The sequence below is a fragment of the Dunckerocampus dactyliophorus genome, chromosome 9 (genome assembly GCF_027744805.1).
Source record: "Dunckerocampus dactyliophorus isolate RoL2022-P2 chromosome 9, RoL_Ddac_1.1, whole genome shotgun sequence".
NCBI lineage: Eukaryota > Metazoa > Chordata > Actinopteri > Syngnathiformes > Syngnathidae > Dunckerocampus > Dunckerocampus dactyliophorus.
In genome coordinates, this window is record NC_072827.1 from 30294141 (window position 1) to 30322033 (window position 27893).

Below are 27893 nucleotides of genomic sequence, written 5' to 3' on the forward strand. Positions count from 1 at the left end.
TTCATAGTGTCGTAGTTTTTGACATTCTTAACTGTCATACAAGTGTAAAAAGAAGTGAACCGCCTTTAAAATGAAGACGTAAAAAGTGTGAAAAACCCCACAATAAATCATCGTACGTTACCTTGTGTTGTGCTCCTCAGGCTTGGCCGGCTCGTGCCTCCCGCGTTTCAGCACCATGCCCTTCCTCTACTGCAACCCGGGAGACCTCTGTTACTACGCCAGCAGGAACGACAAGTCCTACTGGCTGTCCACCACCGCCCCGCTTCCCATGATGCCCGTGGAGGAGGGCGACATCAAACCGTACATCAGCCGCTGCTCGGTGTGCGAGGCGCCGTCGGTCGCCATTGCGGTCCACAGCCAGGACATCACCATCCCGCAGTGTCCCGCGGGATGGCGCAGCCTCTGGATTGGCTACTCCTTCCTGATGGTGAGTAGTGTGGACAGCAGACGTTTCATAAAGTACACACACATGATCTGTTTGCTTACAAAGTTGACAAGGGTGACAAGGGAGGCCTTTAGACATACAAAATATATATATATATATTATATAAAATCATTTCTATGTTGATTTATATAAGTTATATGTATGAATTTATACGTAATTATATTTATTTAGTTTTAAAAATATAGAAATAATGGCACTGTACAAATCTAAATATATATTTCATGCTTTTAAAATATATCTCATAAATAAATATTTAAAATTATATACTACTGAATCATTCCAATTGTTTTTGAGTCAATGTGTCAAATATTTCACAACTTCTGCTCCAGAACGCAGCACTTTTTCTACCATAGCTTCAGCTTTATGGATGCCACCTGCGGTTAGAATCTACTTTAAATGAATAAACTACTTATACAATAGTAGCGAAGGGCACGAGTAGCTGGCACCTATAAGGATAAGACACATACTGTACACCCTATAAACGGCTATCGAAGTAGATGCATGCAAAACAATAGTATTTTATACAAATTTATAACCTGCAAGGCATGCTGGGAAGCCCGGAAGGTTACTCAGCATGTCTTGCGGGTTATAAACGAGTACAAAATAGCATTGTTTTACATGCATTTTACTGCGCAAGCGTTTATTTTGAGCCCCGTGTAGTGCGTGTGGCGCAGTCACACTGTGTGCTCCGATGACCACCAGTTGGTTTGTGACATTCAGGGTGTCTCAGCCACTTTTACTGTAGATCTGCTCTGGGAATCCAACCCGTACTGTATTTACACAAATGCATTTTTATAACATTTTTTACATAAGATCTCCAAAATTACATGAACAATATTGTAAATGTAACATTTGATCATTTTAAAAATATTATTTAATTGTAATAATATTTGACTGACTAATTTAAAACTAGTAACACAGTTTTGTGTCACAGGATCTTGCGAAATTAAAACAAACAAGATTTCTCATTAATAAAAAAAAGTCGTGGGCACTAGGCTTGGGACAATACTATGAATTAAACTAAAAAAATAAAAATTAAAAATAAATTAAAATTAGTCTGATAATTTTGCCGGCCTCAATATAGTGCATGCGTGTCTGTTTTCTTGTCCCCCGCCTCCAAACAGGCAGGAAGAGGGTTCACTCTGTGCATTGGTTTCAGTACCTTGGCATGTTTGTTCAACAGAACAAAGGCATGAACAGAGTGAGCCCTTTTTTTTCAGCCATACAGTCTCACAAACAGTCTTATGAAATGACTCATTACAGCCTCCTAGTGGTACTTTTTCCTGAGGGGTGGGTGAAATTGTCTATTTGAGGTGTGGTGTTGAGGAAATATGCAACTTTTGCTCCATTATGGCGCCCTCTGCTGCCCCGAGTGGTAATTAACACCATAAATAACACAAAATTTCCGCAGCACACGGCCGCGGGAAACGAAGGCGGCGGCCAGTCCCTGTCGTCGCCGGGTTCCTGCCTGGAGGACTTCCGAACGACGCCGTTCATCGAGTGCAACGGGGCCAAAGGCACGTGCCACTACTTCGCCAACAAGCACAGCTTCTGGCTGACCTCCATAGATCAGTCGTTCCAAGCCGAGCCGGCATCAGAGACGCTCAAAGCGGGCCAGCTCCTGTCCCGCATCAGCCGCTGCCAGGTCTGCATGAAGAACTTGTGATCACCTTCTCCTCGCTAGTTTGTGTCAGTACCAACATGAAGCCGCAAAAACTGATCGGTGCCTCGGAGATGCCATAATGGAGCCAGCAGCATTATGGATGTGTTCTACGTATGATGTGTCTGCTATGGTGCTTACTCTTCTAACTTATTACCTCAGGCAATCACACAAAGACTGTTCACTACTTCTTCCAGTAGATGTGCCCGTGAGTGTTACGCTGCATCCTAACGCCACTAACTCTGCTTGTCCACTACAGCATCCTTGGTTGCACTACATCATTATTACCCTCTGAGTCTTTCCCTCGTTATTGTACGCAAACGTCTATTTTCAGTTACAGCCACAGTCATGTTCGATGTTCACGTGCTTACAGAATGCACTGACTCTCTTTGTTTTGAAGTATCTGAGTGAACTTGACCTTCCATTGAGATTCATTTACCGCTTTATTTTTATAAATCTACTAATCATTAAACCGCCAGGCGCTCACAGCGTAAACAGCCTGGATCCAAAGTCCACAAGTCTGATGGTTTGATTTGGACTTTTTAAAATTTTTTTTAGTTTGTTTGCTGCTCAGCAAAGTACGCACACACACTTTGTTTCAATCAGGGAGGGGTGGGAAACCCCCAGGCCGAATATAAAAGGCGCTATGTTTGATCAAGTGTTTTAAAAAGAGTCGTCGTCTTATATTCAGGGTTTAAACATACAAATCAGCAGATGCCAAACAACTTTTCCCCAGGCAAGTCAGAGCTTTTCTTCTTCAATATAAGACAGTACTTTTTTTTCTACCCAAGAAAAACAGTATGATGATGGATCGTCTTGTATGGAGGGTCTCGAGACTTAGACATGCAAACAACCAGCAGGTGGCGTCAAACGACTTCTCCCTATGAGCAAGTCAAAGCTTTTCTGCCTGAATATGAAGATGGGTTGTCTTATATTAGGGATTTACAAAGTTATACATGCAAACCAACCAGCAGGTGGCGTCCAACAACTTTTCCTTATGAGCAAGTCAGAGCTTTTCTTCCTGAATATAAGACAGAACTTTTTTTCCCCCAGGAAAAAAAAAAAAAAAAGATGCGGATGGGTCGTCTTATAGCGGGGGTCTGGAGACTTACACATGTAAACCAACCAGCAGGTGGCGTCAAATGACTTCTCCCCGTAAGCAAGTCAGAGCTTTTCTTCTTTAATATAAGACGGTACTTTTTTTTTTACCCAAGAAAAAAGTATAAAGATGGGTGGTCTTTTATTGGGGGTCTAAAGGCTTACACATGCAAACCCACCAGCGGGGAGCACGAAACAACTTCTACCCTGAAAGTTTCCCCAGTCAAGAGTTTTTCTTCCAGTCATTCACACACCAACCACTGACCTGGAGCGCTGCAGAAATCCGGGACAGAGTCCTGCCTGGAAAAACAGCGTTTCCAAGGTAAATGTTAGCAAATCAGCAGAGGAGTTCTGATTGTTTTAAGATAATAAGCAGAGTCAATAAACTGTCAAAGAGCTAAGAAATGGAATATTAATGTCATGATATTTAAAACACTTTGTTTAATACACAATATTTCTCAATTGTCTTACGTTGGGGTGCCTGGTTCCCTACGCCTTTAAATAAATCCATGATTGTTTCATAATACTGTAAATTGATAAAAATGCTTCTAAGGGTCACCACCGTGTGATTTCATTAAAGGGTTACTTTGGATTTTCTGACATGAAGTTGTGTGACTTCCCCTTCAGCACTGTAGTCCAATAACAGCGACAGAAGGCATTTTTGTGATGCAAATGTATTCATCTTTTGAACGCATATAGTTTTGAGAAGCCAAACTACTTAAATGCCCCCAGCAACGAAGCGGAACGACGTTCTTCATCACAGAAATCTGACCAGAACTGGACTTGGGGGACCAAGTGGGGGTGAGTCGCTGTCATCTTCATGTCAGAAAATCCAAACTACCCCTTTAACAGACGGCGCCAGCTGCAAAATAAAAGTCTTTATCAGGACACTTTGTCACATTCACCGAGGGTCTGTGCGCCATCATCATGCGATCATTCATCTTCCGCAGCAACATCAAAGAAAGGAGCACGGACGCAGGTAACAGAACATTTAAAGTGATCCATGAAAGCATTACTAAACAGAGTGCAACGTGCCACCCACAGGACAATTAGTGCTGTTATTCTTCCAAAACATAAAAAGGTTCTAAAGTGTACTTGGTGGCAGCAGACGTCTTTGGCTCAACTTGCTGGGACACGTTTGGCTTCACAGTGTTAAATGATGTGGTTTCTCCTTCAATGCTATACTGAAGTGGTACCATCAGTCGTTAAAACCCCGCCCCCTTCTAAGGGGATCCTAGCAGCATGAGGGGCGCTCCCGCTTGCCGCTGGCGCCTCTGCACTCCTCCAAGTTCACGGTGGGAGACTCCTGGTTCTGGTTCCTCTTCCTGAGCATGGAGGGCAGCACCAGGTCGAACAGCGTCTCAAACAGAGCGTCTACGTTGTAGCCCGTCTTGGCGCTGGTCTCGAAGCACATGTTCTCCGCAGGCAAGCTGCTCCTCTCATCGGCGCCCTTGTAGCGAAGTATCCGCCCGTAGAAGGCAATGGCGTCCTCGCGGCACACCTGCTTCTGCAGCGTGACGACCGGGATAGACACGGGCGAGGCCGGAGGCGTCGGGCAAGCGGAGAGCACCTCGGATTGGTCCTCCGCCGATTCCGTTTGGCCCTCCCCCTGAGACAGCTGGGCTTTAGTGTCCGTGAGGTCGGCCTTGTTGCCCACTAGGGCGTAGATGCAGTCGTGGTTTGCCGTGTCCGTCAGGGACAGGAAGCGCTCCTCCAGCTCAGCGAGGCTCTGCCAGTTGGTGACGTCATAAGTCAGGATGATGGCGGCGGCACCCCGACAGTACATGGAGCCCAAACCATGGAACTGTTCCCGGCCTGCGAAGACAAGGCAGATGTAAAGAGCCTTGCGAAATGAGAAGTCTGTGAAGGCCAGTGGTGTAAATTTACAATACACCAAAGTGCTTCAGCAAGCCCTGCTGTGACCACGCCGCCTTGTGTTCATCCGTCACTGACGGACAGCTGGTGGGCAGAGATCCAGCGCTTTAAGATGTGTAGCGAAGCCTGATTTTTTTAATTATTTATTTTCCACAAAGCTCATCTCCGTCCAGTGGTGGCCGTATACACAGGACGGGTTCATCACGCTCAGGGCGGGTCACAGGCGGTACCGGAGTTTTTCCCCGTAATTTCAAAAGCGACCGTTTGAGCGCCTCTTCGTAGAGGTTCCTCACGTTTGGTGCTCTGGTCTTGCGAGGGTGTCCAAAGTGCAGCCCGTGGCTCGTATTTTTTATTGGTCCTTTGTAGAAATAAGATTAAACTGAAAAAATGGAGAAAAAAGGCACAGTGTACTGAGAAAAGGCTGACACCTGACATGCTGATACTCACAACTAACAATAACATCACGCTTTGTCTTTTTTATTTTTTTTACAAAATGTACAAAATACACAAAGTGATCCTGTGATTTTTCAGTAGGCGGCCCGCGGTGTAGAAAGTTCGGACACCCCTGCTTGAGGGACGACGAAGGGTGTCCAAACGTTTTCTAGCATACAGAAAAATCAACGGCTGCCAACCCATGAGGACATGCTGAGAACTTTTTTATCCATCCATTTTCTATGCCGCTTCTCCTCATTAGGGTTGCGGGGGCATGCTGGAGCCTATCCCAGCTGCCTTCGGGTGAGAGGCGGGGTACACCCGGGACTGGTGGCCAGCCAATGGCAGGGCACATATAGACAAACAAGCATTCACAGTCACATTCACACCTATGGACAATTTAGAGTCGCATGTTTTTGGAATGTGGGAGGAAACCGGAGTACCCGGAGAAAACCCACACGCATGGGGAGAACATGCAAACTCCACACAGAGATGCCCAACGGAGATTCGAACAGATCTTCCTGACTGTGACTGTGTGGCCACCATGCTAACCACGAGACCACCGTGCGGCTGACGAGCATATTATTAGCATGAATGAAGTCTTTCTCCTGACGTTACACTTTTGTTTGTTTTTGCAGTTTATTGAATTTTTTACAAAGTATTTAAACTTTTTTCTTGCACATTTTTTTCGTCCTCATATTAAGTTTTTATTCTTATCATATTTTCACTTTTATTAGCGTAATTTTGTAACTTTTACCAAACAAAATTTCCTAAAATTAAGTTTTTTTTCTTTGTTTTGTTTGTTTCTCATAATATCACCACAGTTTAAAAATGACATCTTCAGTCAACTTTATGCTAATTTTTCTTTTAATATCATGACTTTATTCTCATTCAATTACTGCTGTTTTTTCCCCATTTTTGCTTCTTTTTTGTTTTTTTCTAACTTTTCTTGTTTAATTGCATTTTCAGAATGTGCCGAGGGCCAATAAAAAGCAGCGCTTTGCACACCCCTGTGTTAGCACATCATTTTAAATGTACTTTTGCATAATAGGGGACAATTAAAATAAGAATATTGAAAACATAATTTGCACACCTGGTGGTCCTGGTGTTTCACATCCTGGTGATTATTGACCCTGTCGTGTGCAACACGACTCCTTGCTTGGTGAGTATGAACGCTGTCGTATTGAAGAAAAGAAAAGTCAGCAGTTTGGACGCAGCAACAAAACAAGCTCTGTTTTTGTCGCAGCCCACATCACGCACGTAGCATGAGGGTTCCCACCGCAGTGGCTCTTTATCAAGCACTGACTCGAGAGCCTCCTGTTTCCGTGCCGCTGGGGTTGAGAACGACGTTGGCGGGAGAGGTCCATGCTGTGGATGCAGCTCAGCTAGCAGTTGCAGCCAAGTAGTGCACTTCATTTTGCCACAATTGCCCGAAGATGGCGGGGTTGTTTTCCAAATATTTCCACGATATTATGACTTTATTTGCATATTAGAACTTGTTTCCTAAGCTACTTTTCCACAAATTGCAACTGTATTTTGTTTTGTTCATTTCTAATAATTGTATGAGCTTATTTACTTTATGACTGAAATATTTCAACTCTGTGCAACGATGCTACTATTTTTCCTCCTGATATTTTCATTTTGTCTTTCCTTCTCGTTAGAATACGACTCTTTTTCTCGTTGTATTTGGACTTCATCCTCGTAAAATGACAGCAGGTTTTTCATAATTGTGATTTTATTCCCATAATATTTTGACTTTGTCCTCGTTACATTATACCTTTTTGTGCAACTTCATTTTCCAAAACTGACAACTTTGTTTTCCTCATAATATTACTGCTTTCAAAAAATAGTGTCCATTTTTTTGAAGCTGCTAAAATGATGTCAGTTTTCCTCGTAATAATACGACGTCAATCTTGTAAAAACACGACTTTTTCTTGTTAGATTAAAACTTTTTCCTCTTGGTATTTTGACTTTATTCTTGTGAAATGACTGCTTGTTTTTCCATTTTTGCTGTCGTTTTTTTCCAGTTTTTGTGTTAAATTCTAATTTCAGACAGCCCTGAACTAAATTCTTAATTAAATAGATGATGATGATGATGCCAATTCCTACAAAAGATCCAACAATACTCAACGCACCATCATTGCAGCAAGCAACGCTGGGAATGTGATGAGATCAATCTATCAGAATTATTGGGGTATTTCTCAAATTACAACATGCAGAGAGGGACTACGAAGAAATGCTTGTGGTCGTGGAAACAGCCTGATGAGACATGAGGTCTTCCTGTCACAGCTCTGTCATGTGACGATGAAGAGGAACCGGGTTAAAAAAATCCTTTCAAACACGAGGCCTTCAAGCTCAGCTGACAAATGAAAAACAAAAACAGGAAGAAAAAAAAAGCAGCGGGCAGCTTTGTTTGCGTCCCAAACATCCAACACCTTTCCCATAAATGATGGAGGATTTATTCCACAAAAAAACGCACATGCACGGACAGGAAGTGACTCACCAACCACTGCTTATCTCTCCAACTGTGTTGTTCAAGTTGTGACAAACGGCAGCAATGATTCCCGTCCCCCACAGCACGGGCAGTAAACATCACAAAGGAACATTATTATCTTTTAGATTAACTCGGGATGCCACCACTTCGAAAGCTTGCGTAATCAATTGTATGGTGAGCAAAAAGTGGACAATCCCTCTCTTGTGTCCGACCGCTGAGGCAGAACTTGTCCCAGAGCTCGGGAGCAACACCAAGGAAGACATGATTTCACTCATTTTTCACTTTGTTACTGTTGTTTACTCTCAAAATGTCCATTCAAGCCAAGCATTGCTGTACGCCAATCAGAGAATGGACGACTCTAGCATCACAGCATATCATAGCAAGTGCATTGGTGCATTTTTGATTGGGAGTGCTATGACCTCCCAGCGATACCAAGGCATCATTTTGGCCATGTGATCTCTGAATTTGTTCATATATATGTATGTGTGTGTGTATTTATATACATATATATTTTATCGTTGATATTTATTTTGTTATATACAGTGTTCCCTCGTTTAACGCAGGGGCAATTTTTTTTTTTATTTAAATAACCCATATCAACAATAGCTAGCCTATCTCAAACAAGTGTAGTTTAACCCTGGACAGATTTACGTTAAATAAGACGACACTGTATCACAAACATTTGTGGGTGTTGATTAACATACAGTATGCGTGCCGTGATGTTAGCATTTTGTTGAAGGCTACCATATGCGTTGCTATCGGATCGAATTTACACACGTTAAACTTTTGCCATTTTGTCACGGGTTAGCGTTTACGTTTTGTTGCAAGTTGGGCCACAGTTTGACCCTGGAACAGATTATGTTTGTTTTATATGGCGGACAGGAAGAGACTTCGGGGGTTCAGAGTTGAGTTTTTCCGATAAAAGCAGGTTGTTCAAGTCTGGTGCTTCAGTGGTGGTCTCACTGAGCAATTACTGACACCTAGTGGCCAATATAGAATACTACATTCACACGTTGGTCTCCATGGCTTATACTGTACACTTGTACAGTGTAGACAAGCTAATGTCGCTAATGTTGAGATATCTGCGTCCATCCAGACTTGAAGTCACATGACTATATTGGTCAAACACTTTTAATAACTTTTTAATAATAAAATGTGATATTACCAGCAGTGTCCCATATGGAGATGTTGTAGGGTCCCCACTGTTTGAGAAAGAACGCCCCTCCGACCGTGCTAATGGTGTCTTTGAACTTCCGTTCCGTGTACCTGTGGAGCAGCGACGTCTTGCCCACATTCATGTCCCCCAGGAGGACCACCTTCACGTCGGGCTTCCTCATCTTCGACGACTCGGGCATGTTCTCCGCCGCCACCGGCACTGACTACCGTTGTCAGCAGACTAATAAACGACAACAACGACGAGGACTAGCTCGTAAAAGTCGCCATTTTTAAGTGTCCAAGTATGAAATGGTGGCTATTAATGGCGTGCTGCTCATTCTCAAATCAAAGCTGTGTGACTTCTCCTGAACTTTCTGCAAGTGAGGTGAAACAGGAAGTGAATATGAGGAACTTTGTCCTCAATCACGCCTCTCGGGTTCAACAGGGGACGCCGCTGGCCACGCCCACTTTGTGATATCCAAAGCAAAGCCTTTGGTTAAAGCCCTTCGGTCCGTAGCAGGGGATGGACGGATCGATCCAAATATCGATAGTATTATACCAATGGCAATACCGATAATAGCGTGATCGCTTGATATTTTTCAGTTCTCTTTGTTTTCAGGAATATCGTATGGTTTGGTTGTTGTGTTGTTCGTGTTGTTAGATGTTGCTATACTCGGGGAATTGGTTCTACGGCACAGGCGCGCTTTTTCAGGAAAAAAGACAAATTGTAGCCAATAGTAAGCAGCAGCATAATACTTTAGTTATACTCTATTTCAGGCCCTCGCCCATAGAAGAAAAAGGTTTTATTTTGCACCCATTATGTAATAGAATACCTATAGTCTTACAGACTGCAATACAACTAATTTAAGTAGGGAGTATACCGCGAAAGCGGCTCAACAAAACCAAGCTTTGTGCTCACGATGCAGCTCAACAAAAGCTAAATTCCCCAAACAGAATCAAACGGTACCGCAATGGTAGTGTGCGCAGGCTATAAATATTGTTTTGTTTTTTTTACTGTGTCGGGATGAACACCCAAATCTGCTGTCTCTGTATAATGACAATAAAAACTTTTTTGACAGCTGGTCTGACTTGCATCGGTGACTCATGAGACATGCTGTACCACGTGGTGACCACTCGGCGGCAGTGTTGACGTGTTTTGTGTAGAGTCCAGTTTTGTGGTAACTTCTCCTTTGTGACAATGTTTTCCTTTTTGTTAAAATAAAGAAGTGTTTTATTGCAGGTGATTGATGCCTCAGAGTGCTTATTCCTCCAGCAAATATTACAATAGACCAACAGGATGATTACTCACACCAGGACTGATGTGACACATACATATACGTACTAACATTGCCCGAATTCATATTTCATATTGCATTTTATTCCTGATGGTCGGCTCCGAAAGTGAGCATATCTAGCAAATTCCATCGGCTGAAAATTTCACTTGCAGACAGACAATTTCATCAGGGAATGCTAGCAGATCAGAGCGATCTTGAAAAAGCCGTTCCCGTCGTAGTGCTGCTTGCATTATTCTTGCTCCCAGGTCCACCGGGTTCTCAATAAATGGGGACGTCATCTCTGAGTTAGTTAAACAGTGAAACAGTGGCACCCATTTTAAGATGAAAGTCTGGATACAACCAAGTTATGAGTTTAGGCTAAGCTACCACGGTGATATCGCTGCTTTAAAAGAACCGACAAGCCCGGCTTTCCACTCAAGACACCTCGCCAACCCACTAAACTGCTGTAGATGTGGCATCCTTTTGCCTATTCAATCTAAAAGTTAAGTCAATTTAAATGACTAAATTGAGAACAAGTTTTTGACTTTTACATTTAATTAATATTTTAAATGGATAAAGAACTTATTTCTTTTGTTTTTTTGTTTGTTTGGATGTATTACAGCCTGTTTTGGTCCAACCCTCAACTCAAAAAACTTTATTGACAAAAAAGCTCACTGGCAACCGTCGTCATACAGATTTAAAGGAATATCTTACAATATATTATTAATTGTTCTACATATAATTTGCTTCATAATAGCAACTATTTTCATTGCAATATGATCGACTTTACATTAATATATACTCCAAAAACCTAGATAACGTACAAAAATAGTGTTTTTTTAATCATCGTGTCACAGAATGGACTCGTTTTTAGCGGAGTTTGAATTTTCCGAGTAACCCTTAAAGGCATCGTGAACTACTTCTTCCTGTATCGCTGTTGGCAAGAGAAAGCCTCATGATCAGTCGTGTTTGTGTACACTTGTCAGCGTTGAAACGCACTTCCACTTTAGGTAAGAAGTGTGTGTTTTTCACCACGGTGGGCTTCCTCTTTAGGGGGAAAGTCGGTGGGCCATATTGATGACAGTCAAACCAAATGAATGACAACATGCTGCAGCAGCCAATTCAGATGTTCGCCTTTTTGCTTGTCAGCGTTACTGTGTCCATTTTCGCCACGTTGTACTGTTTGAACTGGGAAGGTAAAGTCACAGCATATATTTCATATGTACTTGCGTTACATGTGTTGTGTTAAATTCAATGAATGACTGCAAATGTTGTTAGCTTGACGCTAAATGTTGTTAGCTTGTTGACAGGGTGGGCTTTAGGACCCAGCAGACACCAGGGTACTAGCTCGGGCGGGTAGGAGGCAGGCTGTTCCCCTCTAGAGGACCGATCAGAGGTCAGTTTTGCAAATTGTACCAAAATGATCCTTGGTTTGGGAAGCTGGTCCTTCGTCAGTTTATGTGGCATTTTTTGTGAGCGACGTAAAAAGGGGGGATAAACATGGCCAGGTTTAGCTAGGATAGCGAGATTCGACGTCCCAAAATTGAACAAAACACACCATTTTAGGACAATCAAGCGGGTAGGTAGCGACCTCTCCGGAGGTTTTGGAGCTTAAAAAGAAGCAGGCCAGTACCTCCATCATCACAACAACCAGTTCGGCTATGCTGCTGAACAACACAACGCGGGGCTTCCTGTGGTCGGACGCGGAGACGAGGACCTTGCTGAACATCTGGGGGGAGCAGGACGTCCAGGAGGCGCTGGACGGAAACTTCCGCAACAGCTTCGTCTACCGCGACGTGTCCCGGAGGCTGGCGGCGATGGGCTTCGAGCGCACGCCGGAGCAGTGCAGGGTGCGCATTAAGAGCCTGAAGAGGCAATACTTGCTGGCCAAGGAGGGCAACCTGCGCAACAACAGGCAGTACCACAAGATAGCCAAGTTCTATGACACCATGGAGAGGATCCTCAGCAGCCGGCCCGCCCTAGTGGACCCCCAGGAGTTCATAGACAGCGGGACCGGAGGGGAGGAGGCCGTGGACGGCTTGGACGAGGATGCGGAGGATGCTCAGGATGTGTACTCTGAGAGTACCGGAGACTGTCCCTTTCCTGCAGAGACTGAAGTCAAGCTGGAGTACCCCACCGTTCCCATCCCCATCCCGGTTAAAGTCACAGTGGGCAATAACAGTGAGTACATGCGGTCTCACCATACAGGCAATTTTTCGCTGTCATAACAAAAGTTAATTAATGTTAGCAGTGACACTGATGCGCTACAGAGTTGACCTGTGGCTAGCGTGAGCAGCTAATGTTACCTGAGGCTCTGAAATATAAAAGCCCCTTTTGTCTCACAGGCAACAACATGCTAGCCTGTCCACCTGAGGCTATTTAACTCATACGCCGGCTCATACTCCTCACATGCCGCGTTAGCATGTCAACCTGCAGCTAGGTTTAGCATCTCCCATCAGTAGTGACACCGAAATACAGTCGTATTTCATGACCACAGGTGAGGGTAGGAAATTGAGAGCTTTTTCAGAAATTCATCAATAAATAATCAGTTTCCTGGTAGACTACGGTCTATTATTATTCAATACATATTGAAATACAAGTGGTACATGGTAGTCTAGTCACTAGGCGGCAGTATTGGCACAAAACATTGAGACATTACCTTACATTACATTACCTTCACACTGCATGAAGTCAGCCATGGCATGTCCGACATGATAGAGTGGAAAAAAGTCTCCTCCCATCCTGTGTGAAAGTGGTCATTCTTTGGCTTTTTAAATAAATACATTTGAGGCTAACTGGTTAGCTCGCTAGCTCAGCTATCAGCCGTCTTGAGTGCCCGCAGCATAAGAGTTGCAATGTGGTGTAAACAATGAATAACAGGAGTGTAAAGGTGACTGACTATAGGGGTGTTATTTAATGTCAACAGGGCTCTAATGTTAAAAAATGTATTTAGAAAGTGTTAAAAACAGGTTTTCTATGCTCTAACTATGAAAACATTCCATTTATTAACATTGAATCCTATATCGCAGAAATGAATTTAACGCGGTCGGCCCTGGAAACAATTAACTGCTACAAACGAGGGATGACTGTACTCAGCCTCGGAGCTCACAACATGCTAGCCAGAGAAGCTATCTGTAACATGAGCAGCTAACTTTGGAGGTGACACTGAAATGCTCAGTCTCGCAGCTAACAATACGCTGTCCAGTCGAGCTAAAGCTAGCGTCAGCAGCAAACATTCGAAGTGGTAATGTGCGACTACTGTGAGCAGCTAATGTTAGCAGTGGAACTTAATTACCCCTTCTCGCGGCTAATAACGTGACGCTAATAACGCCAGTCAATTTGCAACTAGCATGAGCAGCCAATGTCAGCAATAACACTGAAATGCTTCGTTTCACAGCTAACAATGCGCTAGCAGCTAACATTGGCGGCTGACAAACTCATGGACAGGTCAGATACATCCGGAATGTAATCCACATGTCTCTTGTCCACTTCAGGTACATTAGAAAGACCGCACAACAGCAGCCAGTCGGTAGGTAACTGCTCCGCCTCCACGCCTAAGCAGAGAAGGCGGCGGCGTGCTAACTTCCCCGTGGAGAGGCTAATGGAGCAGTTCTTGAAGCAGAGTGCTCAGGCCGAGGACAACTTCTACCGCATGGAGGAGCGGCGCCTGCAGGCCGAGGACCATCGGCGGGAGGCGGAGCACGCCAGGGAGCTGCACATGCTCCAGATGCTCGGGCAGATGTTCTCCAACATCACCGCACGACCCGGCTCGGCGGCGCCCACGAAGACCACCCATGCTCCCGTTTTCTCCCAACCATCGCCACTGTGTGCACGCCGCCAGCCCTCCCCACAGACAGACAGTTTGTCTCAACGGGGTCAGCTGCTGAGCCCAGACCCTCACACATTAGGTATTGATAGGTATTGATGAGACCTCCAGCAAGTCCTTTGAGCGCTTTTGACAACAGTTTTGGATGCAATTGTCTAGATTTCCTGACAAAATGTGTGGAGTTGATCGACGTCTTTTAAAGCAAGTGAGGCAACAATGGCGTGCACTACTTGGCAGCAACCAGCAGAGGCGCTGCTGATTCAGTCTTAACTTGCTTGCTGTCTAAGGAACACAGCATCAGCGTAGCGCTACATCCACGCTAGGGCACAACTTCTCAAGTCTTAACAATACAACCCTGATGTGGAAACAGGAGCTCAGAAGATTCAGAGAGAGATTCTCAAACTAAATACCAATAAATCATTTCATTTTCCCCGTTGTCGATTGAGGAAAAATAGTCAAATTCCAAATGGTTGTAGTATCCTTCATAGAATGTTCGTATCGTTTCATTTATTATAGATTTTTTTGTATTTAATTTTTATTGTATCAATTTGACTTAATTTAATTATTTAAAATATAATTTATCAATATTTTATTTTTGACATTTTATTATTTTTATATTTAATTTGATCAATTTAAAAAAATATTTAATATAATTTCTTTTGTATTCTTTTGTATTTACTTCCATCTTGTCATTAAATATTTGATTTTGATTGCATTCATTGAATATATATTTTATATATATTTTAATGTATTTCTATGATTGAGTTTGTTTTCGATCGTCGTGCTAATGACATGTTAGTAAATTGCACTTTCGCACGCCAATTTCTCATTTGCTGCTCCCACATAGCGAAATAAAGGGATGAATACTGTTTGATTTGAATGCGCTGGCTATGTGGAAGCAGCACATTGGAATTAGTCCTGCAAAAATGCCATTTACTGACATCTTACTTGCATGTGAATCCAGTTTGAACACATTAGGTTAGAATTTGTTCATATTGGATCCAGAACTGATTCTGGCAGAACAACGACGTTGACTGGGGGGAATGAAACAATGAATTGACTAATTGGTATTTATATCATATTATAATTGTTTTAGATGAAGGAAATGTTTATTTTTTTTCCAAGGCATGTTCTTCAGAGAACAAACTAGTTGAGGGAACGGCGCCTCCGCTGGTCGCAGCTAAAAAGTGCATTCTACTTTGCTTTCTATTGCGTCCGTTACTCAAGCACCAATCCCACACAACCACAGCATTTCTTGTTTTCCAATAACGTGTTTAAACTTCACGTTATTCCTGCAGTGTTTGAACGCCACCACAGCGTGGGCTCCACATCCCACGGGGCCATGGAAGAGCACGTCCTGTCTCTGGTGAAAAAGATCGTCCCGCCGCTGTCCGGCCATAAGCACAAGGGACAGGACGGACGAATCGGGATCATAGGCGGATGTCAGGAGTACGCTGCACTCGCACCCTAATGGGGTTTTCACGTTTCATCTGTATTGATTGCAGTTGACGTCACCCTCAAAGCTTCTCTGTCTTCACTTCCCAGCTACACTGGAGCGCCCTACTTTGCCGCCATCTCCGCACTCAAAGTGGTAAGAACACACTTACCTTCTTTTTTGGGGGGCGGGTGGTGTCTCACGTCAGTGTTTGTGTGTCTCGTCTGCAGGGTGCGGACTTGTCTCACGTGTTCTGCACCAAAGATGCCGCAGCGGTAATCAAGTCCTACAGCCCGGAGCTCATCGTGCATCCCGTCCTGTAAGTGCACACCAAACAATTAGTGCCACTTGATCGGGCAAGCAGATGGCAGTAAATCTCCTGTGGTCACTTTATGCCTTTTTTTGTTGTTTTTTGGTCACAGTGTTTAAGAAGCAATAACATGGACGAGTATGTTTGTTTATCCGTCGTGATGTTTTGGGTAATAGAACGGAACAGTGGAGTACAGTACAGGGATGCTGGTTTGCAGTTTCCCCATAGGAAAGAATGGAAATAGAAATATAGTAACCCCTCGTTTATCACCTGATAAGTGAATTTCCACAAGGTAGGATTACTTGTGTAGAAATGGAGTATTGTCTTTGCTGGAGCACAGAAAACCTGTTTATATGTTTTTTTTAGACTATTAGAGCCCTTTAGCCCCGCATTAACTCTACAGGCACTGTAACATTTGCTCAACTATCATACAAGATACAAGTGTAAAAAGAAGTGGAACACAATTAAACACCTTCTAACAGACCTGTTGAAGCCGCCTATTCGTAACGGTCATACAAGAAAAGAAGTTAAAGGGATAGTTGGATTTTTTGACATGATGTTGTATGACATCCCCGCCCACAGTGCAGTGCATCGACAGCGACTTTCCCCCCCCCACTTGGTCCCGTGAGGCGAGTTCTGGTCGGTTCTCTGTGTTGATGAGCAAAGTAGTTCCGGCTGGTTGGTGGGGTCTGTTGAGTAAAGAGTTTTGCTTCTCAAAACAACATGCGCTGAAAAGAGTGATACCGTAATTTCCGGTGTATAAGCCGCACGTATCCACGTCATAAAATGGCATATTGTGGTGCGCAGCTCTTTATTTGACAGGAGGCAATCATTAGCTATGAATAAACCCGTCAACACGTTGGAAACTGCAGGAGGTCGTTACTCAATATGACTCACACCAGGGGTCACCAACGTTTTTCCTCGTGACAGCTACTTTTACAAAATGAAAATGGCCAAGAGCTACTCATTTTTGTAACATTTATTTTCAGAGCTTATTTTAAACCCAATTTACATAACAACAAAACATCAAATAAAGTCAAATAAAATCTATATAACAGGGGAAGAGAATCTTACACTTTTCCCTGGCAGAGGAAATCTGTTCAGCATGTAAAGTATTTAGATCAACAATACTATATAAGCCCTAATGGGACAGGACAAAAACATAAATAAAGTGTATGGCGTGTTAATATGTGTGCATTTATACTGTGTGTGTGTACCTTTTTAAAAGGGACAGTCCCAACGCAGTGGAGGAGATAGAAAAATGGCTCCCGAGACTGCACAGCCTGGTGGTGGGACCCGGTCTAGGGAGAGAGGACTTCTTATTAAAAACGGCCAAGGCACGTGACATTTCTATACCTTTTAACCACCACAAGAAGCTTAGCATTAGCATTAGCATCGTGATTTTAAAACAAAAATTGCCAGGGGTGTCCAAATCGCTGCCTGAGGCACATTATAAAAATATAATTTAACAGGGAAGGAAAAAACAGCAAAAACTGAAAAATATGCAGTAATTGTAAAAAAATAAATTCTAAATATTAGAATAAAAAAGTAATGGAATGGAAAAAATGTCATCATTTGACAAGAATAATGTCGTAAAATGAGAGAGTAACGTCATTTTAGTAGCATGACGTTGAAAGGGGAAAAAAAGATTATTTTTTTTTTCATAATATGAGAAACAAACAAAACAACGAATAAAGTTGTAATTTTTGGAAATTTTGGTTGCCGAAAAAGTTAGAATGTTATTAGAATAAATAAGAATAAAGAGAAAATTTCAAGAAGAAAGCCGAAGTAGTTGGAAAATTAAAAAAAAAAAAAACACACAAAACAGCAGAACTGGAAACAACATAATTTTACAAGAATAAAGTCAAAATATTAAGAGAAAAAAGTTGTATTATAACAAGAGAAAAAAGTCGCAATTTTACGAGAATGAATTTGTCATATTATGAGGGAAAATAATGTCATTTTAGTAGCATAGAGGTGAAATATTGAATGAAATATGTTCATTTTTAGAAGTTATATTATGAGAGACACACAAAACAAGATAAAGTTGTAATTTTTGGAAAATTATGTTGGAAAAGTTATAATATTATGGGATTAAAGTCAAATATGAGAATAAAGTCATAATATCAGAAGAAAATGTACAAAGATTATGTAAGAAGAAAGTTTAAATATTTGGAAAATGTTTAAAAAAAACAGCAGCAGCAAAGACGGACGTTTGTACCAATAATTGGCTTTTTCGCCTGCATCACAATGCTGGGATGCCGTTTTTTCTTGAAAGACTTCTGTAACTTCTTAGCCTATCTTGGTTTACTAAATATCCAAGTGGCCCCAGCCTCCTTTCATTTTTCAGTGTGGCCCTCACTGAAAAGTGTGGACACCCCCGGTGCAGTGTTTCTTTACGACAGGGGTGTCCAAACTCCAGCAGCTCTTTTTTGGTCGAGGCATTGAAAAAAAATAATAATAATAATAAAAATAAATAACTGCCTGCATCAGAGCATTACAAAGGATGATTACAGCCACAGTGGGTAAAAAACTATTTAAAACATTACAAGAAAAAGCTATTTTTGCTATGTTAAAAAAAAAAAATTCATTTAAATTACAACTTTAAAATATAATTATATAATTTATTTAATTAAAAAATATATATTTGACCTTATTGCCAAAAACATGAGCCATGAATTATTTTTTACAATGTGTGTAGATTAGAAAACCATCATCCATCTATCAATTTTTTGTCCAAAAAAATGAAAACAAACCAAAAATAACTAAATAAAAAAATGCGTTGACCTATGTAATATCTATGTAGTATTTGGATAATCAGGAACGATATTAAGTCAAATATTATAAGAAAAAAAAGAGAAAAATGTATTGACCTCTTTTAATAATAATAATAATAATAATAATAATAATAATAATAATGGAGTAGATTTTATAGCACTTTTCAAGGCTCCCAAAGCGCTTCACATCGAAGTGAACCCATTATTCATTCACTCCTCAGTCACACACCCGTGGTGGTAAACTACATCTGTATCCACAGCTGCCATGGGGTAGACTGATGGAAACGTGGCTGCCAAATTGCGCCTCCGGCCTCTCCAACCACGACCAACCATTCATTCGCATTAACACAGGGACACAACGACAGTCACTTGACCTACACTGGATTGGTTTTAGCGTGTTAATGTCTTTTTTTATTTTTCTGTATGTGGTCCATGGTGGAAAAAGTTTGGACACCCCTGCTTTACAAAAGCAACATGGCCTACTAGTGGCCCGGCATGCATATTACAGGGTTTTTCCAGGCCTGTGTTGTAACCAGTGTTTTTTCCACAAACAACATGGATTCCTCCCCTACAGGAGGTGATAGAGAAGTCCAAAGCGAGAGATATTCCAATTGTCATCGACGCGGTGGGTATTTGATTTCATGTTCACAGTGTTTTGTTTCCAAAGTCAGACCGTACTCACCGTGTGTGTTGCTTGCCTCTGACAGGACGGCTTATGGCTGGTCACCAAGCAGCCGTCTGTTATCCAAGGCTACCAGAAAGGCATCCTGACGCCCAACTTCATGGAGTTCACGCGACTCTACGAGACGCTAGTGAGTCTCGAATCCGGATGCGTGCTTCTTTATAGTGTGTCATCATACAGCATCTCTGTTTTTTTTAGCAACATAAGCCTGTGGACAGCGGCGATCACCGTAGTAGTGTCCTGCAGCTGAGTGAAGCCATGGGAAACATCACCATCCTGCTCAAGGGAGAGAAGGATCTCATTGCAGATGGCAGCACTGGTTTGTATCCAGCCCATTTGATGTAAATCAGTGAATGTTTGTGACTGTCTTACCTTGTTTGCAGTGGTTACATGCAGCACAGAGGGCAGCGCTAGACGATGTGGAGGACAGGGGGATCTTCTGTCTGGTTCTGCTGGTGTGCTGGCACACTGGGCCCACGCTGCCTGTCAAGCAGGACTCATCACAGGGTAATCAAGTTGAAAGGACACACTGCTGGCAAGATACAGGAGTTAGCAGTGACAATATTTAGTCCAATGCCATCTATGCTTGGCAGTCGTGTTCACTGCGGATTGATGGGAATTAATTGAACAACATGTTCTCTGAAACTGCATCATACTGAGGCGTGCTTCTAATACACTGGAAAACAATTCATTCCAAGACTTTGCTGAACCTCTGATTTGTTCCACTTTTCCCATCGGAAAATCATGCATCTGCTGTAGTAAAATAAAAACCTTTTATTACCCGTTCAGGATACGGTTTAAGTTACCTTTAATATTAACAGTCATGCAAGTGTAAAAATATATATTTTTAATAATAGTGGCAAATATTATACTTTTTTAAATGTGTATATTATTGTGTAAAAAAAAATATATATATATATATACACATACTGTATAAATGAAATTGTATAATATATATAGGTCGGATTAAAAAAAAAAAATTTTTACATGAAGTTGTATGACATCCCCATCAGTAGTGTACGACAGCAACTAATCATTTGACAGCCCTCGTTCTAAGTTAAGTAACAAATATAATTCCTTGTCTTTTAAAGGGCTGCTGGAGAATAATAAAAGGCATAATGTGCACCACCACGGGTCGTGTCACTGGCTTTTTAGCATTCTTAATCATCATAGATGCGTAAAAAGAAGTTACCACTGTTTTTGATTAAACGTAATGAACAACAAAACACTGTACTTTAGCAAAAAACATATTTGTTGATGCTAGGTGTACAGTATCTGCTGCTTCTGTCACCAAAGAAAGCTAACGCAAAAGCAGAGTGAAACCTCAACGTCATGGCATCTTAGATGTTGACTAAGCCATCCATCATTTGTATCATTGTTTTCCTACCGCAGTGTGAACCCGTCGGTGGTTGCAGCAATGGGGGCGTCCTCACTCACCAGACAGTGCAACAAACAAGCGTTCCAGCGACATGGCAGGTCCACAACCACCTCGGACATGATCCAGGAGATTGGGCCAGTCTTCAAAAATCTATTTGAAAGATGAAAGCCAACATATCACACTTGTACAAATGACCCATGTTAATGTTTTGCATTCTGTACCCAACCCAACTGATAACTTTAGTTAAGTATTATATGGGGCAAAAGGGGGCAGGCTTTAGTGGAAAAATAAAAAGTATGTGTGGCTATACCTCCTCGTGTTAATGAAACTACAGTCTTTATGTACATACAACAAACACAAATCTTCCCAAGTGGAAGACATGTACTTACTGGCATTTTTTTTTACATCAAAAGAAATAAAAACGACTGTGTGATTCTCTTTATTTTAATAACTTGTCGAACGTCAGCAGATACCCTATTTTCCGCCAGAAGACAGCAAAGTACAAGTACGGAAATGAAAGCGGGTCAAATGTTTGACTACGGCAGCCAGACTTGCATATGTTGGATTACAAATACATTGTGTAAGGCAACATTGCGGTGTTTTTTTGTTTTAAAACATATTTATTTATACAACTTAAACGTCCAGTGAAAATGCGGTTGTGATCAAGGACACTAAAATTCAATGGGTCTGCTGATCCGTCGCAAATGAATGGAACAGTAATACGCCATGAAGCAGAAAGTCCGCCATGATGGTGAGCAAGAGAGGTGGACGGGTCTAGGCGGACAAACGTGTACAATGTATTCACTAGCTCTGAGTTGAGTATAAGTTATACGCTGTGCGTACACTTTGCTGAATGAATTTAATTTACTGAATACAATGAATATATATATATATAAATATATATATATAAATGTGTACAAATATTATACTGCAGAAATGTAACCTACATATCGATTTCAATAAAAACCTGAGCAGCAGTATGAAACAAACATTTTCCTTTTTTATTTGACTTTCTTCCTTCCAAACAGTGTTACCAACGCTGAACAATCAACATACAAAATAATAATACTTATATAATAAAGTGCAAGTATTTACACAATGCAACATTTATTTCAGTAATAGCATTATTAATACATAGACTATAGCCTAAATCATCATCACTGACTTGTCATGAATTCAACTAATCCACACAGAGAAACGAATTAGCTTAAAGTTAAGGCGTTGTGAGTATTGTCCACTATCCTGTTTATTTACAACAACCAGTGTGTTATAAATGTACACATTTTTATGATATATAGTATATACCAGTCTTTGTTTTTGGGGAACTTGAAACATGAGCAGTGTGCCCAGAACATTACAATGCAATGTTTTGGGATTCTGCTCACCGTCATGGCGGCCAAACTCACGAATACTAAGGAAGTGTTCTGTAGAGTTGACAGGTTGTTGTGATTGTTAATGGCCATTGGCCACTATGGCGGCTGTGTGGCGCATGCGCGTATTACCCACCCCACGCTAAAGGCTAGCATTAACTGCTACAGTACAATATAGCCAATACCTCACTGTAGCAGTCGTTAACATCATCATATTGTCGTCACGGTTTGTTTGAAAGCCAACAACAGTAAAGAAGCGACTGGAGAAAAAAACAAGGTCACTCACAGGTAGGCATGTTTTGGACCTGTTAGCCGTTAAGTAGAAATAGAAGTGCTTGTTTGGTTTGCAGTGATAAAACGACACACAAGGCACCAACAAGAAAGTCAAATCTTATGAGTTTAGCCAAAACACATTTCATTTAAATGAAACGCCATATTAATGTATACAAAACCAAACATTGAATCCGGTTGCGAAATGACACTTTTGGCTTGTGAAAGAAACATTTAATGGCACTAGTTTACGCCAACTCGCCGAAGGGCTGGCGAGCTCGCTCGCTAACTAGCTAGCAGCTGCATAGTTCATACGCCAATTACTACACCACGTCACTATTAACACTATAATATACAAACTCTCCATTAAATGGGTTGTTTTAAACGACAGTGACTGACCATTTACCGTCAACGTTGTTCATATGCTCAAGTCAAGATAACTCATTAATTCGCCGGGAAAAATAGCTAACCTGCTAGCTCAGCAGCTCGCTGACTGAGCTGCGCTGTCTCGTGTCTGTTCGAAGAAAAAACATCGGATGCATATAAATATAGTTTATGAAATGTATTTAAAATATAATGTATACAGTTGTAACACAAACATGTCTTTACATCTGTGGCTCTGCGGCATGGGACACGTTATTACCTACTGTACTTGCAGTACATTTGACGCGTCATTTGGCTCCTCCCCCTTTTGACTGTAGTTCACAATTTTGCATAAAAACTACAACTGGGAGTCTTTTTCAGGCAAATAAGGTTTAAAAACAAATGTACAGCAGTCGAATATTATATATTGAAGTTTAACAGGAATTTAAATGTAAGAAATATTCATCCATTCTAACACAAATTTTCTTCCAGGTGTAAGCACAATGCTGAACGCCACGAATGGCGACCCGGGCCACGTTGTTGTCAATTATGTGGAAGAGTACTTGGACCTGGTGGAGTCGCTCCCCTTTGATTTGCAGAGGAGCGTGTCCCTCATGAAGGAAATTGATGCCAAGTATCAAGGTACCCCTGGTATTTTTTTGAAGCTATGGTGGTGGGCTGCATGTGAGGCGGTAATCCACAATTGAAATCATGGCGATAAAGACAACTACACATAATTCCTCAATAGTTGTGTACATAAACTGAGTAATATGTCAGTGAAAATAGCTACATTGGGTTCATTCTACATACACATGATGTATTACGTCCGGTTCGCATTTGTCATCAAACATTACAGACGTTGTGTACGAGAACTGAAAAGGATTATGCAAAAGACAATGCAGCCGAAGTCAAGGCAACATATTAAAAAGCTTTCAGCAATGGGCACATTTTCCAATTCATCATGAAATAGTAGTTTAACAAACAAACTTGGAGAGAAAACATTTCTTTAATGGAGTTTATGACGCGATGCGTAGCCATGAAACAATTGACTTTCTTTCTACATAACTTGCCGCTACAAGTGATACCTTTTGTCATAGATACTGTATGTAGGCATCTTATCGCTGCATTAGTTTACCAGTAATCGGAATAATAAAGATGAAAGTTGTATTATCATTTCCAAGGTGTGGCGGATTTTATTTTACCGTGGCGCTACGCCACGATCCATTCATGTAGCGGAAACCCTGAGCTAAAAAGACATTGTAGCAATTCCATGAAATTTATGGTGACTTCATGCAGCCATATTGTACTGAACAACCCGGACGGAGACACATCTACCAGCGTGTTGTATATCTCACGTTAAGCCTCCAGTGAAGTCAAGTCAAGGTTAATTCAACAGGTGTTTCAAGGCCTGAAAAGTTTTCCATGACTAACATTGGAGGCGTGACTGCAAGCTAAAGCGTTTTATCCATCCATCCATTTTCTATACGCGCTTCTCCTCATTAGGGTCGCGGGGGCATGCTGGAGCCTATCCCAGCTGACTTGGGGCGACAGGCGGGGTACACGCTAAAGCCTTTTATTTGGTGCATAACTCAAACAAAAATGAAAATGTGCATGTTTGAAGAATTTCTATTTTTGTATTGCAATGAATATACTGTATAGTCTAACAAACTGGATTTTGTATTCTTACTAAAATGTATAATTATTACTAAAATGTTAATGTATAATTAAATACATTGAGCAAATGAAGTATTTTAAATTATGTAAATTATTTATGTATTTAACATTAACATTGTTTTATTCAGTTTAACAATGTAATCCAAAAATATATAATTAAAAAAAATTAAAATGTAAATAAATACTTAATATTTATAGTAGGGCTGTCAAAAATAGCACGTTTTAAAAAGTGTGATTACACATGCGCATCATGTGAAGCCACACCTCTGTTGTGACGGCAGACGGAGGCAGAGTGTAGCGTCCCCACACACTCGCACAGAGTCTGACGCTCTTTTAAACCTTTTACTGACCTGAACACATCAACAGCAGTGCAATACCAACACCATATATGTAACCCCTTCTCCTCCCCGGAACGACACTTCCTCGTTGTCACTTGACCGCAAGATACATTCATGGACACTCCGAAAATCACAATAACGTCTTTATTATGTGTGGTCTAAATAAACAGAAAGACAGAAAAACAAAAAGTGGATATTTTTATCACTCATTAACGTAACTCTTACTGCGGAAGTGCAATGTGATGCATTTAAGTATGCTCGGAAATCCCAGGAAAGCTTAAATGACTTGGTGTCTTTGAACACACCTCTTCATGGCTCACAATAACAGTTAGCGTGATTCAAATGTTGTGCTTCTATTGAAGTGATTCATGTTAGGTAAATCTTTTTGTTCCTTTGTCTTTTTGTTGGTAAAACACTAAGAATTGGCATGTTTCACATAATTTCAATAATCATGATTCATTTTAAAACTGATTAATTTGATTACAATTTTTGAAACATTTGACAGCCCTAATTTATAGTGAACAGACTAGAATGGCATACAATGGAGTGCAGATCTTGAAAAAATGTCCTCTCTCACATTTATAACACTGCTGAATAACACATGGAGATGAAAACATGACCTCAATAGAGGGTTAATAATCCGTCATTATCAGCAGAATAACGAGTCAATATACATTTATTTTTCTGTCTATCAGACGTTCTGAAGGAGCTCGACGATGCTTACGAACGCTATCGCAAGGAATCCGACTCACCCCAGAGACGTAAACTTCAGATGTCCATCCAGAGGGCGCTGATCCGCAGTCAGGAGCTTGGTGATGAGAAGATTCAGATTGCTGGACAAATGGTTAGAAAATAATCTCATAGCATAGTAATAATAAATACATGGATAAAGCAGTTTTTGGGCCACATAATCTGCAAAAGCAGCAGTACCTTTTCTGACCAGTGACTGTTTCAGGTGGAGCTGGTGGAGAATCGGACACGACAGATAGACTTGCATGCGGAACTCCTCCTCACCTCCCAAGAAGTCCCGGAGAGCCACATCGCCACAGCGCCATCCATGGCGACCGCCGCGGCCTCCATGATGGCGTCCTTGTCGTCATCGTCCGCCGTCACCCCGAACAAAACGGGCCACCACGACAAGAAGCGCGACGAAGCCACGCCGGGCTCTGTCGGAGGCGGAGGGGGAGACAAATCCGGTGGAAAGCGCTCCAGGCGGCAGAAAAACGGTGACGGCAGGGAGAGTTATGGTGGCCTGGACCCCGCCGAGGACGTGGGAGCCGGGGCGTCCCGGGAGAAGAGGGCCAAAACGTCGTCCAAGAAGAAGAAGAGGTCAAAGGGGAAGTCAGAGAGAGAAGTGTCTCCTCCCGACCTGCCCATCGACCCAGACGAGCCTACATACTGCTTATGCGAGCAGGTGTCCTACGGCGAGATGATCGGCTGCGACAATGACGAGTGTCCCATCGAGTGGTTTCACTTCTCCTGCGTGGGCCTCCACCACAAGCCCAAAGGCAAGTGGTACTGCCCTAAGTGTCGGGGTGAGAATGAGAAGACCATGGACAAGGCCTTGGAAAGGGCCAAGAAGGAGCGGGCGTACAACAGGTAGCCTCGCCAGCACTTGTGACATTTTTATTATTGCTATGACTATTAGCCTTTTTTGTCTGTGTAGTTGTGTAAATAGCTATTTTTCTAAGACGGTCAGGACTTGTACTAAACATGCTTTTGTTTCTACATGCATGCAGCATCTCATATTCAACTGTATGTGTCCTGTTAAATAAATCATCCTTCAACACACTCAAGTGTTTTGTTTGTGACGTTTTGTGCCATTTTATGTTTTTGTTTGGCTATCATCTCAGTTCCTTACAAGGGCCCTAGCCTGATCAGCAAAGTGTAAAGACAAATTGGATATTGGTGGATCCGGCGTCAAACTGTGTTTGATTAATTTGTTCACAAAACAGCAGTGAAAGCAGAAAGAGCGGTGACTGCGAGGTAGGTCGTTAGCTCCCCCAAAACAAAGATCTCTTTTCATTGCTTGCTGACTTTGGTTTTACTACAAGACGTCCAGCAAGTGGCCAAACGTGGACTTGCTAAAGATAGGATGTGAGAAATTCAAACGATATTGTGGAAATCTCGTGACGTTCTCCAACCCAATGTTTCAAAAGATTGAGGCGTGGCATAAAAATAAAAGCAGGGATAACCTTCATGGACAACCAGCATCATCCAATGGCAGATGACTATCACTGTACTGCTCCACTGAAAGACTGAGCAGATCATTCCTCCCCCACACCATGGCACTTTTCAACAGAGGGGGTGCAATTAAAGACACACAGGACTGGATTTATGACCTTATTTATGTATTACACTACTACAAATTTGAAGAGATCCATATTTATTTATTCTTGCTCTATTTTCTTGTCTTTTATCTCTCCTGTCTTGCCTGGGTTGTTTTATTTTGTGATGAATGTGATTACGCTTATTATGACATTTTTGCAGAGCTGCTGGAAATGTGAATTACTCTTGGAGATTAATAAAGTATCTATCTAAAATGGCAGAGCAACAGTTATTCTTCGTGACCAAAAATGTCCAATTGAAAATGCAATTTTTGTTTCCACACTTAACATAAACTAATGCAATACTTTATGCTACCATTTCAATTTGGACTACTGGCCTTTTTGTTGGAACTTACATTTGTCCGCCCAGTGGTGCAGCTGTTTCTCATTCAACGCATGCAACAACATGTCACAATTTTTAATGTTCTGCATCATGTGACTTGCTCCTGAAAACAACACTAAGTTTGCATAGATGTTGGATACTGGTTTGTGTAAAAAAAAAAAAAAAGTTCAGCTTTTTGTTTCCCCCTCATTAAAAAAAACCTTCAGGCACTATGCAAACATATTGGCCTTTAAAAGGGTTAAAATCCAGGAAATATAATACTTTATGTATATTTCAGGCAAAGTACTGCTGTTTGAAAAGATGAACTCATTCAAAATGGAAAACTATTCAGTTTGATTTTTGACAGCAGTTTTTGAGAAGCTGACAT

General features: G+C 41.6%; 4 protein-coding genes across 10 annotated transcripts in view; 3 read left to right on the forward strand and 1 right to left on the reverse strand.

The window, feature by feature from the left end:
* Positions 1-7438, forward strand: part of col4a2 (collagen, type IV, alpha 2) — a 62514-nt gene extending 55076 nt beyond the window's left edge. Inside the window, exons 47-48 of one of the 2 annotated variants that reach the window (XM_054786092.1) lie at positions 141-427; positions 1857-7437. In XM_054786092.1, coding sequence (XP_054642067.1) covers positions 141-427; positions 1857-2111 — 542 coding nt within the window. In that variant the 3' untranslated portion in view covers positions 2112-7437. Of the gene's footprint in view, positions 1-140; positions 428-1856 lie in introns of both variants that reach the window. The other variant, XM_054786093.1, reaches the window with a different exon arrangement.
* rab20 (RAB20, member RAS oncogene family) overlaps positions 1-15996 on the reverse strand; it is a 43895-nt gene extending 27899 nt beyond the window's left edge. For 3 of the 4 annotated variants that reach the window (XM_054786100.1, XM_054786098.1, XM_054786099.1), the window contains exons 1-3: positions 15867-15996; positions 9170-13175; positions 122-5018 (exon numbers count right to left, since the gene is read on the reverse strand). In XM_054786100.1, the coding sequence (XP_054642075.1) occupies positions 4438-5018; positions 9170-9359 (771 nt within the window). In that variant the 5' untranslated portion in view covers positions 9360-13175; positions 15867-15996 and the 3' untranslated portion in view covers positions 122-4437. The remainder of the gene's footprint in view (positions 1-121; positions 5019-9169; positions 13176-15866) is intronic. The other variant, XM_054786101.1, reaches the window with a different exon arrangement.
* naxd (NAD(P)HX dehydratase) lies at positions 11345-21821 on the forward strand. 3 transcript variants are annotated; one of them, XM_054786095.1, is made up of 11 exons: positions 11644-12614; positions 13928-14341; positions 15558-15708; positions 15805-15850; positions 15925-16013; positions 17233-17341; positions 19356-19406; positions 19489-19593; positions 19662-19782; positions 19847-19970; positions 20856-21821. In XM_054786095.1, exons 1-11 carry the CDS (start codon positions 12095-12097, stop codon positions 21004-21006), a joined length of 1881 nt encoding a protein of 626 aa, XP_054642070.1. In that variant the 5' UTR covers positions 11644-12094; the 3' UTR covers positions 21007-21821. The 3 variants fall into 3 exon arrangements, with proteins under 3 accessions (XP_054642072.1, XP_054642071.1, XP_054642070.1); XM_054786097.1 differs by lacking the exons at positions 11644-12614; positions 13928-14341 and adding an exon at positions 11345-11443; XM_054786096.1 differs by lacking the exons at positions 11644-12614; positions 13928-14341 and adding an exon at positions 11450-11629.
* A 446-nt stretch (positions 21822-22267) lies between these two features.
* On the forward strand, positions 22268-27707 carry ing1 (inhibitor of growth family, member 1). Its single transcript, XM_054787838.1, has 4 exons — positions 22268-22499; positions 23337-23486; positions 25552-25700; positions 25812-27707. Exons 2-4 carry the CDS (start codon positions 23348-23350, stop codon positions 26457-26459), a joined length of 936 nt encoding a protein of 311 aa, XP_054643813.1. The 5' UTR covers positions 22268-22499; positions 23337-23347; the 3' UTR covers positions 26460-27707.
* Positions 27708-27893: the final 186 nt, after the last annotated feature.

Bases quoted from the DNA above. Each gene is read 5' to 3' on its own strand.
- ing1 (XM_054787838.1), top strand. From the start codon at position 23,348: ATGCTGAACGCCACGAATGGCGACCCGGGCCACGTTGTTGTCAATTAT. The intron at 23,487-25,551 runs GTACCCCTGGTA...TCTGTCTATCAG, and splicing joins AATTGATGCCAAGTATCAAG to ACGTTCTGAAGGAGCTCGAC. The intron at 25,701-25,811 runs GTTAGAAAATAA...TGACTGTTTCAG, and splicing joins TTCAGATTGCTGGACAAATG to GTGGAGCTGGTGGAGAATCG.
- naxd (XM_054786095.1), top strand. From the start codon at position 12,095: ATGCTGCTGAACAACACAACGCGGGGCTTCCTGTGGTCGGACGCGGAG. The intron at 19,594-19,661 runs GTGAGTCTCGAA...TGTTTTTTTTAG, and splicing joins CGCGACTCTACGAGACGCTA to CAACATAAGCCTGTGGACAG. The intron at 19,783-19,846 runs GTTTGTATCCAG...CCTTGTTTGCAG, and splicing joins CATTGCAGATGGCAGCACTG to TGGTTACATGCAGCACAGAG.